Genomic DNA, 18,315 nt, shown 5'->3' on the forward strand with positions numbered 1-18,315 from the left:
CAGGGGGGCAACCTGTGGTCCTCCAGATGTTTTGGCCTACTACTCCCATCAGCTCTAACCAGCAACAGCCAATAGCCAGGGATCATGGGAGTTTTAGGTCAAAACATCTGAAGGGCCAAAAGTTGCCCACCCATGATTTAAGTGATGATTAAGATCACCAAGGCCTGCTCTAAATAAGCCATCATGGATTAAAGCATTCCCAACAGACAACATGATGACAGACAACATGATAAAACACAATGGGTTAAATAAATCATCATTATACTTTATGGGAAAAAGCTAATGACTCTAAATGAAAATACCTTAGCTAAAAAATGTTTCAATGAACAGTTGAAAAAGGGGGGATGGGCACATAACTGGTTAACTTTGTCCCAGCTCTATGCCAAGGAGCTGCAGGAGCTCTAGCTAATAACAAAAGGAGTATTGGAGATAGAATCTATGAGGCTGATGCCCAAGGAAACACAATGGCTAGTCAATTACAGGCCTTCTCTCCATGGTTTAGTCTTATTAAGAAAGAACAGTACTTTTCACAATATTTGCTTGACCTATCGTTTCCTGCCCTAAGAAAGGCCTTTACTGCCCTTCGTTTTCAGACAATGCCCTCTGCTTTCTTGGAGGGGAAGTACAAAAAAGTCCCCCATGCCCAGCGGATCTGTTTTTGTGGCTCAGGGGAGATCGAAGACCTAGCGCATTATCTTCTGCGTTGCCCTCTGTACAAAGAAATCAGGGAGCGTTTTCTAAAGGAACTATTGTTAACAAGAGCGGATTGGCACACTAGAGACGTTATCTGCGATCTGCTGGCGGACCATAGTAAAGCAATCACAATTAAGGTAGCAAAGTTTGCTGCTGCAGCCCAAAAAATCAGAAATAACTTTCTTAACAAAGTCTGCGTAGATTGTAAGGGGGACCATTTGATTTAATAGTTTTGTATAAATTATCATCAGAGATCCCACCTAACTGATAGTGCCAGATATTGTCTGCCAGCATTTTAGGTTATAATGTAATCACTGAAATTATCCTTGTGACTTTGGCATGTATGTCACCATTGTGATAGCAAAGGGTGGGTGCTGCAGACAAATGGAGCACCCCTAGAGTGACCCACTGACTGATTCCATTGTGGGTTATTGTGTTGTCCAAACCCAGTCAAGGTATATGTTAAGAAAATAGTTTCTTACCTTTTGCTGGCAGATCCATTTGATTTCTATATTAAATCCAACACTTTCGGGAATAGATTCTAGTACCTATGTGAAAAAGCATTACTGAATTAACCAAAAGTCACTAGTGACATTAGTCAGAGAAAAATTGTGCTCAAGTATTTAGGAGTGATTGCAATCTCTTTTAATTTTTTTACATTAATAGTTCTGTAGAACCTACAGGAATTTATTTCAGGATTTCCAATGTCTCTTGGAATGTATAACCACTTTAGCAGCCCATAACATGACATTTTAAAATATATAGAGTTAAAAATAATTCTGTATCTACATACACAGCTCCTGGGTTCCATTGCTGTCACACTAGCAATGTACACTAACACAACCAAGAAACAGATCCCAAAGATATGCAGATTCCACTTAAGACTGTCAGTGGCACCCATTATATTGCAAGGGCAAAGTAAACTTACAGTTTGTAGAGAGGGGAATGGTTGCATGTCAGAAGGAACATTGTCTTCTTCTTTGAATGATTCTGTAGGGAAATTATATAAGAGATACCTTGGAAAGAATTCTTAAACAAAAACTGTCTATGGCAATAAAAAGTTCCATGATTTCTAACCCAACAGCGGCAATTCACATAGGGGATAGTGACTGATAGTCTGATCTGCCCTCAGGGAAGTCATTGGTCTTCTTCAAAACTCCCGTACCATCTATTGTTCTGTCTCTCTCCTGCCCCTTTTGAAGGGTAGGGAAGCAGCAGTTGTATGTGCCAGGAAGCCCAAGGATGTTTAAGTGAAAGCCTCCCTGATCTATTGTAACACTTACTTTAAATGGCCTTCAAAATAGTTTCCACCCAAGAGATACACTATATAGCAAGAGCAGTTGCATTTCTCCAGAAGCCCAACATAAATCAGCATTCATTATTGTCTTGTTACCAAGGCCTAAATGGCAATGTGATGTCTGCTTAGCAGTAGAACGTACTCCAAAGAGGTTCTGCCAGGGCAAATGGACGTAACTATTACATCTCAGACTAAAGTACTTTGTGAATTACTGCTCACATTAAATAATGCAATATATTTTGCCCAAACTCTTGCAAATTAATGAAGAGATATTATAGGAGTTACTAAATTCTCTAAACACTACAAACCATTGAAATATTAATGTTCATTAATTGGTTCATGATCAACATAAAATGGCCAGAATTACCAAGATTTTAAAGACTTCTACATACCTTGACTATCTTTGGATTTCAATGCAGTCACATGTGCCAGCTACAAATAAAATGAATATGCTTTAAAAAGTTTTCGTTGTAAGACCTTCCACATATTACCCATTCTTTTTCTGTTCAGAGTTTATAGTTTGGCCTCAAAATAAAGATATGTAGTGTTTATAATAAAAGGAAGACTTGTTCCCCTTTGTTTAACTTCAGCATACAGTAGTCTTACAGACAATCTGAGATGTTTGGGGTATTTTTCTGGTTAGCTGCCCTCCGACGTTGGCCAGCTGTGAAGCTCCAGCAACCCAGGGTTCAATGAACACAAAAAAGGCAGATCAATAGAAGCAACAGTTCAAAAAAAATTCTTTTGCCTTTAAGGGAGTAATAAAATCTTGCCTAGCGGTTTGTTTTTAAAGCAACAATTTACATAGAAATTTATGTTGAACTTTTGCTCAGTGGTGCAGTGCATAGTTTTGAGCTCAAATGAACAGGAATTCAGGGTTTCCGGTTCCTGGAATAGCAAGTATGATTCTAGTTCTGCTTCCCAGCTGGCAAGAAAAGAGAGCAAAGGAGAGCAGAGCGTAGTCACAGACAGAATTGCCACTGTACAGTCATAACAGAACTGATGCTATTAATTCACATTGTGAATCAATGGATGATTTTGGATTGCTTCACATACACCATATACCATGTTCGATACATTTTGCAATAAAACTGCAGAATTAGTTTTTTGGTTTTTTTAACAACCGAGATGAAGAGAGCTTCAGCTATTGGGCAGTATAAAAATGCAATAAATAATAATAATGATGATGATGATGATAATAATAATAATAAAGGTTAGTCGCCTGGAAGAAGAGTGTAAGTCCTGTTAAAAGGTTATTGGGAGACACACTGGATATGCACCTGTATTATTCTGGACAAAACAAGTCTACGTTGGGAACTGTTTCAATTCTTCTTTAAAATTCTCATAACACGAGAGAAGGAGTCTATCAATTTTGTCTAGCCTTCCTGGCCAAGCCAAAAACTGTACGAATCAGCCTCCCTAGTAAGCCCCCAACCCCCAAGGGGGGTATGCCAGCTGCCTGAAAGTGTCCCTAGCACTAGGAGGTGTTCTGAGCAATTTCTAGCAGCAGCGTCCAACACTTCCCTATCTGCTTCCCTTATTCTAGAGCAGTCAAGATCTTACATAAGGGTGGGTGATTCTTATAGTAGTTTGTTAACTCATAGAATTACATATTAACCAGATCATAATGTAATTCTTATAACCATCTCCTCTTCTGGATACCAAAGAGCTGTCTGCTGTCATATATGCCTTGATAATTTCCTGGCTTTATTACAGTAGTGTGCTTTAAGCAGAGCTTGAATACTACAGCCAATTCAAAATATGACTGTCCCCACCTATATTATAGGAGCTCATTTGGTTACCAATGGTTTTCCAGACTTAGTTCAAGGTGTTGGTTCTTGCCTATAAATGGCTAGTGTCTAAGTTACTGTTAAAAAACAAAAAAAAAACCCCTACAATTATCTGAAGTAACTTAAGAGTACAAAGGCCCTGTTTTGTACTCTTTTAAAAAAGCAGTTGCCAAGAGAAGCAGGGCCTTTTCTGTAGTGGTGCCAACCTTGTACAGCCCCCTTCCAAACAGAGGCTCAGTCAAAAACTTTGTTTCTCCAGTATTTAAGCAGGCTGATAAAGTTAGCAAAAAGCTGCTAGTATTTTTATAACTTTATTCTGCTGCTATTAATTCTGATTGACCCAGTACTAGAATTTATTTTTTGCATTTTATATTATGTGCTACCTTAATGGTCTATGTTGGGAGGGACAGAAATGCTAAAAAAGACAACCCATCAGAATTATAAAACAAACTTTGCAAAATTTATCTGGGACCAGTCTAGTACAATACCTTTAATAACTGAAGCTGGGCAAAAGTGAGTTCTTTAACTGCAATCTCGAACAGCTCCAATGGCTCAGTTTCATCTTTCTTTTAAGCAAATGGGAAAAAAGTATTAGGTTAGAAAGCCACTGGATGCTGAAAGTTCTTCTAAGGTTATCTTAAAAGAGACTTACTACGGCGTTAAGACTCATCCAAGATAACAGGGCTTAATTCTGAGTGCATGTATACAGGACTGTGTTGTAAGTAAACATAAGAACTATTACCCATTCTATCTCCTCCCCAAGAATAATTTCTGCACAGAGAAGTTTCTATAAAGGAATCTGCTATAGGAGGGGCACAAGCAGACCCTGTAACCAGCCATCAGCCTGTTCATCCAGCACAACAGTGCAGAGGGCTGCAATGTCTCTTCATGTTTCCTTCTACACAGGCTGATGGTTATAAGGAACTGCATGAGTAAAACCTCTCACAGCAGCAATGCATAGATTTTTTTGGCAGAAGAGTGAAGGTGTTCCATTCTTCTGCCCAACCACTCTTAAGAACAGCAGTAAGGAAGCAACCTTGCCTTGCCTCTTTAAAAGAGGTGGTAACTAGACCACTCCTGAAGAAGCCTTACCTGGACCCGGAGGATGTTAACAACTACAGGCTAATATCCCCTTCCTGGGCAAGGTGCTTGAGCGGGTGGTTGCAGGACAACTCCAGGCACTCTTGAATGAAACAGATTATCTAGATCCATTTCAATTGGGTTTCAGGCCTGGTTTTGGAATGGAAACTGCCTTGGTCGCCCTGTGGGATGACCTCTGTCGGGAGAGAGACAGGGGGAGTGCGACCCTGTTGGTTCTCCTGGACCTCTCAGCGGCCTTCGATACCATCGACCATGGTATCCTTCTGGATAGGTTGTCTGAGCTGGGAGTTGGAGGTACTGCGTTGCAGTGGTTCCGCTCCTACTTGGATGGCCGATTCCAGAAGGTGGTGCTGGGGGATTATTGCTCTGTGCCGTGGCTCCTAAGCCATGGGGTTCCACAGGGCTCTATCCTATCCCCTATGCTGTTTAACATATACATGAAGCCACTGGGGGAGGTTATCCGGAGATGTGGACTGAGGTGTCATCAATATGCGGATGATACCCAGCTCTACCTTTCCTTTTCATCAAACCCAAGTGAGGCAGTGGCTGTTCTGAACCAGTGCCTGGGCACGGTAATGGACTGGATGAGGGCTAATAAACTGAAACTCAATCCAGACAAGATGGAGGTACTGTTAGCGGATGGTTCATCTGTCCGGCGAGGTGATGTTTGACCTGTCCTGGATGGGGTTGCATTCCCCCTAAAGGATCAGGTCCGTAGTTTGGGGGTGCTCTTCGATCCAGAACTGTCACTTGAGGCACAGGTGAACTCAGTGGCAAAGAGCACCTTTTATCAGCTTAGGATGATATACCAGCTGTGCCCTTACCTGGACAGAGATAGCCTAGCTACAGTTATCCATGCTCTGATAACCTCTCGTTTGGATTACTGCAATGCGTTATTCGTGGGGCTGCCTTTGAAAACGGTCTGGAAACTTCAACTGGTGCAAAACAGGGCAGCACGGTTACTAACAGGGACTGGCCAACGAGACCACATTACGCCAGTCCTTTTCCAGCTTCATTGGCTGCCAGTCCAGGTCCAGGCCAGATTCAAAGTGCTGGTATTAACATTTAAAGCCCTAAACGGCTTGGGGCTAGGTTATCTGAAGGAACACCTCTTCCCATATGTACCTGCCCGGACCCTAAGGTCATCCTCAGGGGTCCTTCTCCGTGAGCCCCTGCCAAAGGAAGTGAGGCAGGTGGCTACCAGGAGGAGGGCCTTCTCTGCTGTGGCACCCCGGCTGTGGAATGAGCTCCCTAAGGAGGTTCGCTTGGCACCTACATTATATGCTTTTAGACGCCAGGTGAAGACCTTTTTATTCTCCCAGTATTTTAACAGTCTATAAATAAATTTTAACTTGGTGTTTTAAATTTGTAATTTTGCATTGCTGCTGTTTTTATCTGGTTGAGCTTTTATATTGTATTTTATATTATGGTTTTATACTGTTGTTTTATACTTTGAATGTTTTTAATTTTTGTGAACCGCCCAGAAAGCTCTGGCTATTGGACGGTATAGAAATGTAATAAATAAATAAATAAATAATACTCTTGCAGGTCTCTGAGTCAGGCCCACGATTCTATTTCATCGTTTCAAAAAGTGTTCTGATTATAACTCTCACAGTCATAAGCAACGGCATTACCTATTTGAAGAGGACTATCAGTTTTTAGAAATAGCCATGTGCATGTTTGCTTGTGTGTGTGTGTGTGTGTGTGTGTACACACACAAGCACTTTACAAAGATATGACAGTTTGGAAAATTTTAGGAGGTAATTTACATACATATCCGTAGTCTAAGCTATTTTAGAAAGGGTAGATTAGGAGTTCTGCCAATATGATTTATTTTCAAAGTTACTTGATCCATTACATGTAAATTAGCAAGCAAGCTAAAAAAATATAACCAGATTAATCCCAAATATCAGTATATGGATACTGGATACAGGTTTCCTTTGCTTGGAACTTTTCAAAATACTTGGGAGTGAAATGTCACTGAAAACAATTCCGTATTTCTACTCCATTAAAGTGTTTAGAAACATAGGGCTGCTAGACAGCAGTACAAATACAAACACACATACATTTGCGAATAATTACACAGATAAGATGTTGTGCATTTAATATTTAAGACTCTCTACTAAAGACATAGTTAGTATACAATACTGTAAAAGGCAGTAAAAGCAATTACTTTTATTATATTACCACTATCAATGCTAGCCTCTTAAGTTAAAGCCATTTTGCTAACCACCCAAACATTTAAGTGAAGTAATGCAAATTGCTTATTTTAATACCTTTTTCATAGCAATACAACAAGTAAGATCATGATATATGATGGGGATGTGATCCCGGGAAAGATGTACATCAAATTCCACAAAGGCTGCTCCCTAAGCCAGAAGAGAGGGAGGGGGTGTTGGAAGACAACTGCATGTGAATTTTAAAATATGCACGTTTAAAGATATATATAACAAGCGTTTATAATTTTGGAGACTGCACCACGTTGCTGCGTGCACTTTATATTTAGAGCCCCAATCATTACCAGCAAGTTAGCATGCTTTCAAACTCAACTCAAAGCACATTACAATATTAACTACAACAAATAAATGAAAATGGAATTAAAGGCAACATAACAAGGTGCAACTAGGCTTAAGCACTCCCACTATAAAAATCATGTTTCATAATATGAACACAGGATTATGAAATCTACCTAAACTCAGTTACTGTCCCTCTGCCAGCAGAAGTCTTCTGTTAGTAGAAGGTGGAGGGGGTGATAGTCTCTCTCTCTCTCTCTCTCTCTCTCTCTCTCTCTCTCTCTCTCTCTCTCTCTCTCTCTCTCTCTCTCTCTCTCTCTCACACACACACACACACACACACACACACACACACACACACACACACACACCCCTCTGCTTTGGAGGGTTGGGGGACACTCTGGAATAGATTTTAAAGACATGGGGTTTTCAAGCAGAAGAATTGCCCTCTTCCTCTTTCACTGAGGGCAACTTTCTACCAGCAGAGGAACACTATTTGGATCCCCCCTATGGTTTTTATACATGGTTCATATAATTTGTTATTTCAACAATAAATATCCAGAGGTGTCAACATGCAAAAAAAAAAAAGTAAACAAAATCCACACATACATGTCTAGCAGCATTCTTTAAAGAAGCAACAGTATTTTCTCGAAGTTTAGCAAGCCTGGAGACAAAAAAAGAGGGGTTATTTTTTATTATTATTTATGATTTCTTTAAAGCATATATTTAAATGATAAATTCATTAAATATAAAAAACTCAGAAAAACTAATGAGTCAAACTATGCATTTGAAACTCTGATTGCAACAAGGAATATTCCTTAACAATTTAAGCTAATACCAAAACTTTGTGAGATATTTCTTTTTCTAATATATATATATATATAAATCCCAAAGTACATTTGTAGCCAATAAAACTGAAACATTATATATAAAGGTATTGAATCTATTCTGTACAAACCCCAATATTACTATTTCCAGTGAACAGTAATTGATTAATAATTGGCCCTTATCAGGAATATGAATATTGCTTTATCTGGAAAAATAATAGTTTTAAGAGAAGCCCCAATATTACTATTTTTGTTGCTGTTGAAGAGGAGATAGAAATTTCAGAGTTTGTAATGTATGAAGTTACTTGTGAGGAAAAGGATCTAACAGCAATGAAGCACGGCCAATTTTATAAAAAGTCTAGCTTCTTCCATTTTGGTCTCGGTGGTAGTCTATCTATTGTAGAGACTAATGACAATTTTTTTGATTTAATGAACGCAGTGAACTCTAAGCATCAAGTTTATCACTCTGTTTCTCTTCCTGCATTCCCTATTCCATTTCGAAAACCCTGAACTCCTACTAAAAGCCTGCTATCCTCACTGATGAAGAACCTCAGTAGACTATGGAAGCAATGACCTCAACGCACGGCAGCTCCATGCACATTCAGTGCTTTCTCATTTTTGACGCAGCAGCTCCCAAGGCTAAGGAGGCAAGTGGCCATAGTTCAGTCTCAGGCCTCAGCCTTTGCATGCTGAAAGGTCCATACATTCAGGAAGCACATTCGAGAACAAACCTGTACCCGAGGCCATGGAGAACTAGTGTCGGTTGGAATGCACTTCTTTCCCCCTGCTATAGGGTTATGCATGCAGTTGTCACATATTGGCAAATCTTCAGATTAGGCCAGAATGGAAGCGGAAACTTAAAATTTTAGGAATATTTACTAGGAATTACATTCTGTAGACTTTTGACACTTGTACTCAAGAAAATACATTCCCAGCTGAGGAACAAGTGCTTTTAGATAATAGGCTTCTCTTAATTTGAATTGGTATTTGTGATGTTTTACTGCATTATATTGTAATTAGTTGTAAAGATCGCTATTAATGGCTATTAATATAACTATGTAAAAGGTTTAAAGAATGTACTCACTGTTTGTATTTTCAGAGTGTTGGCAAATATAGAGCCCTGGAGGGAGGGGAAGTGAGTGCCCGGATGGAAGGAGAGTGCTGATTGGATGTTTGTGTGGAGTGCCTGCATTGGCTGGCTGTGTGAGAATGAGAGGAGCCGGAGGACCGTGTGGCTATATAGAGGCTTTTGCTAACAGGAGAGTGTGTGTGTGTGGGTCATCACAATATTATACATCCAAAGTCTTGGATGTAACAGTGCTCTGCTACACTGATCAAGAATGGCTGCAACACGAAGAAGAAAGCTTGTGGTTCATAGGAGCCAACCAAAAGCAGCTAATAAAAAATATAATTCAATTATTTGAACTTACTTGGTGGTTGTTGTAGAGTTGCCTGCACCCCTGTGCCCGACATCTAGTCCTGATCTTTCTCTCCAGTATTTAGCATACGAAGCTTCCATATCACAGAAGTATCCTTGAATTGGCTTAATAATTATGTAGTCCACTGCAAAGAGAAAGTGAATTTCACTTAGTTGTCAAATTATTTATTTTTATCTAATTAAAAGAGTGCTTTATCTCTTCATTTGGCCATAGAAACATTATCAAAAATCTACTGAAATCCAAAAAAGTACGTGATATAGAAGAAATGGGTACATTTATCATGCTATTTATAATTACTAGGCACCTTTCCTTAAATCATTAATTCTGGCTGCATACACTGGCTTTCCTAAAATTCTTTGTACCAGAAGGTTGAATCTCAATTGGCCATTCTGTGAAGACAGTGGATCCACCAAAGACGCCCCCTGCCCTCCACTGGAGGAGAGAGGTGGCGAGGTGACCGTTGCTGATTCCCCATTCATCAATTTACACTGCTCTGGAAGGTTCCCCACCCTTCCAGAGCAGCTTTCCAGGAAGCACAGAGGGCTTCTCACAGAGGAATCTCAAAAGTCTTGTAATCTCTGTAACCACCAACGAATCTATATCCACCAACCCAATATTTTTAAACATAAAAAAAGAAATGTCTTTAGCTTAAGGCTCATGCATGCCCACCATTTTTTGTATTAAACATACCTCTAACTTTTCCAATTGTTTTTCGTGAAATTCTGCTCATAATAGGAAGCGTAAGAATACCACAGCTCTTTCCTGCTTCTGCGATAGTGGAGGATAACAGACATGCAGAGCCCACATGGCCCGGAAGCTCATCGCCTTGTATTACTGCTTCACTAAGATCTTCCTAAGAAATGCAAAGGTGTTTACCTATTTAACATTTAGTGCTGTGCTTATGAAAGATAAAGCAAGCATTTCTCTGAATATAACTCTTGTCCCATGAAGGCAGGTAAGGAACAAAGCAATGGGAAGTGTGTGTTCATGCAAGTTAAGCCCATTTCTTATCTTTGACACAAGTCTAATATATTTGATAGTGCTGAAAGTTATAAAATACAAAATTTAATTGAAACCTCCCCCATCCTCCTGCACTTTTATGGCATTATGTACCTTGAGATGGGAGTTAGACTAGAGATGGGGAAGACTACCTGTGATGGTAGAGTATTTGTTTCTTGTTCCTTGTATTTTACATCTATGAATCCTTACTGTTTTATGTTTTTCAACTAAAGAACAGTGCCAATCATTGTTTTTGTAAAAAGACCTTTAAGAAGGTGATGGCAGTATCTAAACAAGTCAGAAACTAGGAGAGATCTGGAAGATGCTACCAGCAGCCAGGAGGTAGGCTACCAAACTTAATAGAGAAACTGGTTTTGATATCCAAGGTTAAGATCTCTTTCAAATAACCACACCATTGCTCAGCTTAGATACTGTCTTCTGTGTGTCATGTGGAAAGGAAAAACATTAACTTGAGGACTGGTTCCTGTCTCATCATGCGTAGAGGTTTGGGGCAAAAGAGAAAATGTTGAAATGTGCCCTTAATTAGGTAAATGACTATGGGAAACTTTCATAAGATTTCCATCCTGTTTAGGATCAATCTTGCGGAGCCAACTCTTCATTCACTGTGAGGTTTGTTTCCTCTTTTCTTTCACTTAACTAGCTGTAATTGTGTCAGGGAAATTGCAACTCTGAAATTCGATAAGGGGTGATCCAACAAAAATATTACATCACACTGTAAAAACGAGCATGTTTTTCTTTTCTTTTCTTTTTAACTGTCTAGAATATTGCATTTTGTCAGCTATGAAAACAGAAAAATGCTTTCTTGCATAGCCAAGCCCTCACCTCAAAAAAGTCGAAGATTAATTCCAAGTTGTCTGGTTCCATGGTCTGTATAGTATATTCTGTCCACCGGTCAGGCTGAAGTCCATAACCACATTCTGGCTGAGAATGCCGAGATTTGAATTCAGTATCACTTATTAATGAAATCTCTAACGTGTTTGCCATTTTATGATGAATTGTAGGTGACAGTCTATCATCCTCTTCATCTTCACCCTCCTCCTCCAAGCCTTCAAGGGTGAGTTTCACCCTAAATAGAAAGGAGAAAGCAAAGTCTGTTGCTACATGTCATAGATCTGTGATAGCAACAAAATGCAGGCAGACTGTGGCTTCAAGGGATCAACTCAATGTATTAAGCTTGTGTTAGAGGTATATAAAACTATGCATGGCATGGAGAAAATGGGTAGAGAAGAGTTTTTGTCTCTCTGGTGTCACCCAATGAAGCTGATTGGTGGGAGAGTCAAGACAGCCAAAAGGAAGTACTTCTTCACACAGTGCAGTTAAACTTCCTCAAGATGCTTTAAAAGGGAATTAGATGAATCTATAGAGGATAAGGCTATTAATGGCTACTAGCCATATTTTTTTATTTAAGGTGTTTATAGAACACTTTTCAGATGAACCTCACAAAGCAAGTAAGCATTAACAAAACTACAGAAATAAAACAGCTTTAAGTAAGTGCCAAATCTTTTCCCCCAGGGCAGGGTAATCAGGAGCTAGATCATGGGCAACTCTCCAGCCTGTTCAATCTTCTCCCTCCTCCCCTCAGGGCAAGATGGTTCTTGAGTAGCCCTTTGGTGACAATTGGGGACGGAGAGGCCACTAGGATGTCCACGGTACTATTATGCCACCTCCAGGATTAGAGGCAGGATACCTCAGAATACCAACTGGTATTCCAACTGAATACCAACAGGGAAGGCTGTTGCCCTCATGTCTGCTCGTGGGCTTCCAAAAGGCATCTGGTTGGTCACTGTTAGAAGTAGGATCATGGACTAGATAGGTCTTTGGTATGATCCATCAGGGTTCTTATGTTCCATATAAGTGCAGGGCTATTGTCTTCATTCTATGCCCACAGATGACACATAGTCTAGCTTTACTTTCCCAACCTTTAATTTAAACAGTAGTTCTCGTATCTGAGAAATGTCGTCAAGGTGTCTGCAACCTCCAAAACCCTTGACAATTGCAGCTAACATCAAAAACACAAAGAAACAAAATAGTCAAACCACACATTTACAAATATAAACTCATGCAATGAGTCTGCTGGATTGCAGTTGGTATGAAGTTTTCCAAGCATACAAGGAAGAAATCTCCCAAAGCGTTTATGGTATCAGACTTTTCTGAAGGTAAGAGTGTGACTGAAGGGCAAACACCAAAAATGAAAGGTTACAAATACATCCCACCCTACTCAAAAGTTGTTGATTGGAGTGAATGTACAACAATGGCAGCTTTTGAACACATATACCTTATACAGGTATAAGGTATACCTTATACAAGGAACCAAGACTGCTCAATGCTGAAATAAATATGAAGTGAACTCCAACTGTGTCATAAATAGCCACTGCATTATCAATGTATGAGCAACATCAGAGTTGCAATCCCTATAGAAACAATAAGCGATGGAGCAAAACTGGTAACAATCATTTCCAAATCCACTGAGGAACTCCAGGACACCAATCATTTGTGTGTTGCGGATGGAGAGATTCTAGAAACAGGCTTTCCAGTAAACAAACACCCCTTACCCTTTTTACGTTTAGGTTTCCAAAAGCAGTGACTTTAGAACAACCTCAAAGCTGATTACAAAGACTGAAAAGTAACAACTGACCCAATAATTCAGACTTTAATGGCTCTAGAAAACAAACTGAGAAGGGAACTTGGCTTTTTCAGAATTACACCAATATGGAGTACCATACTAATTAATACCATTATATTATTAAAAGGCAGTCTAGAAATTATTTTAGATATATAGATAGATATTCAGCAAAAACAAGAAATGGCAAACTATGATTAGCGTGATCATACCTAAACCTAGATTTTTTAAACTTTTTCTTAGTTATTGATACAGGTGGTTTTTCAGAAAAATGCAGACGTAGTCTTATTTCTGTCTGACATGTCAGCCATCCAGAATCGACACTCTCCACATCATCTGATAAAGTAAAAATACAAGAGTTATAAAACTTTATAAAATCATTTTGCTACACCTTGAAATATCACTAAACCCCTCTTAGTTATCCAGGTAAAAAGGAGAAGCCGACACAAGCTTATTGCTCTAAAAAAAGTAGGAGTCAACACAAGCTTATTGCCAACACTGCTGCTCAAACTACAGGCGACGGATCCAAGTTTGCATAACTCTGCCTGAAGTAGCCCTGGGAGCTACAAATGCTCTGTGTAATATGCAGTTGAAATCAACTGAACATGCACACCAAGGAAAGAGAAACTTAATGGGAAAGTTGCATCTCATTCCTACTGAATAAGAATGTAACTGAAAGCAAGTGCACACCCATGCAACACAGCCCCATTTCAAGTATCATTAGCTCTACCAGACAGAAGAAATGTTAGTGTCTGAGGGGGTAGCTGTAGAGCCAAGGGAAGCCAGACGCCCGAGAATTAATTTCTACCAGGCCTCCTACTGGCTTACAAGCTGGGAGGGGTTGAGACCCAGGACACTGATATAGCCTAGCTTGCACAACTGGGAGATGCGCTTCTCAACAAGGGACATCTTTCATGGGAGGAGGACTCTGCAGGAGGGTTTTGGGAGGGGAGCGAGTGTCCTGAGATGTGTTGTCAAATAAAGAGGGCAATACAGAGGTGTCCGGTGAGGCGCAGCAACCGCCTGCGAGCCAGGTTTCCCTAACAAGATTGAATGTCTGATAGTGATCTTTAGTGGCTACTCCCCTGAATTTAAACCAGAGCAATGGGCAGTAAGCTTTGCTTGAAGCAAAGTCTTAGTAACCTGGAAAGCTTACTGGTTTTACTGGAAATGTAAACTTCTTTTGATTTATTCTGTGGGCTGAATACAGGGCTGCTTGGGTCTTTTGTTGTGATGCTCATGAACAGATACTGTTCAAGGAGCTACGTCGTAATCTGTTAATCTTTGTAAACTGCCCAGAGGGCTTCAGCTATGGGGCGGTATATAAACGTAATAAATAAAGACAAATAAATAAAATCTGCGATCTTTACTGGGACTGTAATAAAGCTAATTATTGGAATTACTGCAATAAAAGGTTTTACTGAGATTTGTGCCTCTGCATTGGGAAGTCAGATTTTGACAGCATTAATTTAAACTGCTTCAAAACTGTTCACGTGTTTTTCTACACAGTGTTTGAAACACTCCCCAAATCAGCCAGCTGAAGCAGTGCTTGAATTACTGGGGGAGAAGTGTGGGGAGGGGCGAAATGAAATCCACAAACCCCACCTGTGGGCAAATCATGCCCCCCATAGCCATCTCAAATCATAAAAAGCAAGGGGCCAGTTCCTCCTCTCACTCAAGCTTTGAACTGTAGTCCTGTGTAAAGTATGCCTTTTCTATCTGTTCAATGAACAAATATCTAAACCCATCAGATAAAAGATCGATTATATTTTGATATTGTTTATTGTGATTTTATTAGTTCAGCTGTATCTTACTTATAAGTTACCTTGGAAGCAGGGTGGATTTAATTTAAATCAATTTGATTTAAATTACTACTCAGAAAGACTCGATTTTAATCATGTGACTTCTCCCCCTCAAAAGTGCACTCTTCCTCACTATATGCTTAATACATATTTTACATAAGTCTGAGTTACCAAAGACTCATTCTTGCTGGTATAATCTTAATATTTACAAACAAAGGAAGGTTTCGTTTTTAGAATAACAACTTTTCAGATTAGTTTTACAGTTATATCAAAAAATATTGATTTGATTATACTATTAGAAACACATCATAGATAGATGAAATTAATTATGAAATTATTGCGAGGTGAACTATCTCCAGTTTAATAGGTTAATCATTTATATTTGGACAACTTTTCTGCTGTACTTTTTGGAAGGAGAAAAGTAATCATTACCTGAATGGATCAATGGAATTCATTTACCAAAAAATTCAAACATTGCATGAATATACAGCCTCACGCTACATAATTAAAAACTAATCCTTATTTCATGATGAATAACCTTTGGACTATAATATATCTTAAATAGAAAACTATTTTAGATAAGATTTTTCCTCAAAAAGCATTTTATTAAAAAAATAAAATTTAAATTTTAAAAAACCCAATTTTTTTAAATTTATTTTTAAAAAAATCATTGATTTTTATCTACTGTGCTTGGAAGGATCTGTACCCAGAAAGGCAGGGAAGACATAATAATAAATAAATAAATAACAGGGTGCTGCTAAGGGACATGCCTCTATGCAAACTGCACCAAAACGCTAAGCAGCTGCGTAGGAGTGACATCTCCACAACACAAAGCGTAACACCTTCAGGGTGCTGTGCTTGCTCAACAAGTCTTAATATCTGCTTAAATATAAACCTCAGTAATGGGGTTATAATACTTAGTTGGATTTCAAAATAATATATGTTAAGCATCTTAACACAAATACACGTATATATTACACAAGCATTTTAAAGCCAACGATTGATAAAGTACTTACCAAAGATTCCGAAGTGCCCATCCTCAAGGAAAATCTCATCCTCTAGAATTGAAGGGACAAACTATGAGAATAGCTCACTTTGATAGATTATCCAATAAATTGCTAATGTAGGCTGCAATCCTACACACACTTACCTGGAAGTAAGTACCCTTGAACTTAATGGGACTTACTTCTGAGTAGGCATGTAGAGGCTTACACTGTCATCAAGTGTTCTACTTTAGCATTATTTATAACAGCTACATCTAAAATATTTAAACAGAAAGACAAATAATATGCATATTATTGCAGCCTGAAATATACTTCTAAGCCACCCTCCCCCAACCTGGGGCCCTCTAGATATGTTGTACTACAACCCCATCACCCCCAGGCTGGCTGGGGATGATGGGATTGTAGTCCAACACATCTGGAGGGCCCAAGTTGGAGCAGGCTATTCTAAGCTTTGTTTTCTTCCTTTTAAGAAGTCTCCCGGCAACTTTAGTAGGATGGACTTCCTTAAAACCTAGCTATCTAAACTGGGGAAATGATATGATATCCCCTCTATCATGGCAAGATGCTGCACTAGGCTGAAAATGCATATGCTTTGTTACTAATGTGATGGACTATAAAGTAACCACTATGCAACCAATAAATCTGATTTGCTACATGTTTATAGTTTAGATCTAAAACTTCAGTTATTATAATTTTACTTTCATCCCAGGCTGTAGGAATGGAAAAGTTGAAATCTTTAAACATTGAATAAGCTCGACAACATCACAGAACTATACAGTTTAAGATGACAAAAATTCTAATCAAAAGGTTAATTTTTCCTGCATCTCATTTTCTAGTGCTATTTTTTTATTGTTGTCTGACCCTCCAGATGTGACAAAAGGACAAAGTTTTTTCAAGTATTACAAAAAAGTTCATGTTGGAATAATACCGTGAAGGTGTTAAACATTTGTGTAATTAATCCTCCATCCCAAGAGCAGAGGGACTACTTAATTAAAAAGTCATGTGTTTGTTGTAAACTGTCACTGGCAAGTTTTCAAAGAAATGTACATTTCTCTTTAATTAAGTTACTAATGAATTAGATTATGGCCCTAACTTGTCAAATGGGCTAAGTCTTCTTGAAAGTCAGTGGTACCTAGACATTTATATCAGAAGATATTTCTGATAATTACAGGTTACCTTTAAAAGCTACTGAGGGGCATTTCATACATTACTTCACAAACGGATGATCTACCTGAATTTAAGATGCAGCAGTGTCATCTATGCAGAAAATAGGATGAAATCTAGACTAGCAGAGAACTTTGTAAGTCTGATGATCAATACAGGAAATGATTTCCTAACTAGTCTTTGGCTTGGTAAACAGAAAGTAACATGATGAGCACAATTCTTTCCAACAACTAGAAAGCAGGCTATGAAGTGCAATCCTATGCATATCTACTTAGAAGAAAGTCCCACTGAGTTCAATGGGACTTACTCTCAGGTAAGTGTGCATAGAATTGCAGCCTTGGATTGTTCACTTAAGTTCAGCCATTTTGAAGCCCATGCATGCCTGGAATTTACTTCTAAATAATTATTTAAGTTAAAATGTAAAGGATGCATTTTCATGTTTAATTGTAACACACTGCAAATGTATAATAAAATAAAGACAATCCCAATTTTTTCAGGTTCTGTTGTCCCACAGAAAACAGATAGCAAGAAACTTCAATCACTTTATAAAACCATCTTGAGAGAGAGAGAACATTAGTTTATACCAGCATTATGTTTCAATTTGTACTGTTTATCCTAATTTAAGAGAAAGGTATAAGCAATGTTTATCCTATATTTACTTTAAGTCCTGTTGTATTCATGAATACATTTAATATAATGTTTCAGAAAAGGGATGCCTTGTCACTGAGGTAAAATGTTCTTGCTTGTGTTTTTTTAAATAAGAACTGGCACTTAAACTTAACAGAAAGGATGTAGACTTTCTACTAGAAAACATGATCATGGACTCTCAATTTCAAAGTACAATGTTTAGTTGAAAATGTCCTGTCTATTTTTTCCTTTTTAATAAAGTCTTCAGGAGTCCACAAATTCCTCTCCATGTGGTGAACGTAACACCCAGTGGATGATCCTTCACCACCTCTCTCAATCTTCAAGTCTGGGGATGAGAACTGCAGTTCATCCAGGTCACATCTCCAAAACCAAATGTGAAGTCAGAGGTAGCCCGCCC

The 18,315-nt window shown here is 38.8% G+C and overlaps 1 protein-coding gene across 2 annotated transcripts in view; it reads right to left on the reverse strand.

Moving 5' to 3' along the window:
* The window catches only part of GPCPD1 (glycerophosphocholine phosphodiesterase 1), a 53,679-nt gene that overhangs the window by 15,084 nt on the left and 20,280 nt on the right, over positions 1-18,315 (reverse strand). For both annotated transcript variants that reach the window (XM_063125298.1, XM_063125299.1), the window contains exons 6-16: positions 16,119-16,160; positions 13,513-13,636; positions 11,503-11,746; positions 10,351-10,513; positions 9,652-9,784; positions 8,004-8,058; positions 7,158-7,250; positions 4,269-4,346; positions 2,383-2,422; positions 1,622-1,683; positions 1,176-1,241 (exon numbers count right to left, since the gene is read on the reverse strand). In XM_063125298.1, the coding sequence (XP_062981368.1) occupies positions 1,176-1,241; positions 1,622-1,683; positions 2,383-2,422; positions 4,269-4,346; positions 7,158-7,250; positions 8,004-8,058; positions 9,652-9,784; positions 10,351-10,513; positions 11,503-11,746; positions 13,513-13,636; positions 16,119-16,160 (1,100 nt within the window). The remainder of the gene's footprint in view (positions 1-1,175; positions 1,242-1,621; positions 1,684-2,382; positions 2,423-4,268; positions 4,347-7,157; positions 7,251-8,003; positions 8,059-9,651; positions 9,785-10,350; positions 10,514-11,502; positions 11,747-13,512; positions 13,637-16,118; positions 16,161-18,315) is intronic.

The sequence above is a fragment of the Elgaria multicarinata genome, chromosome 4, assembly GCF_023053635.1.
Source record: "Elgaria multicarinata webbii isolate HBS135686 ecotype San Diego chromosome 4, rElgMul1.1.pri, whole genome shotgun sequence".
Lineage (NCBI taxonomy): Eukaryota > Metazoa > Chordata > Lepidosauria > Squamata > Anguidae > Elgaria > Elgaria multicarinata.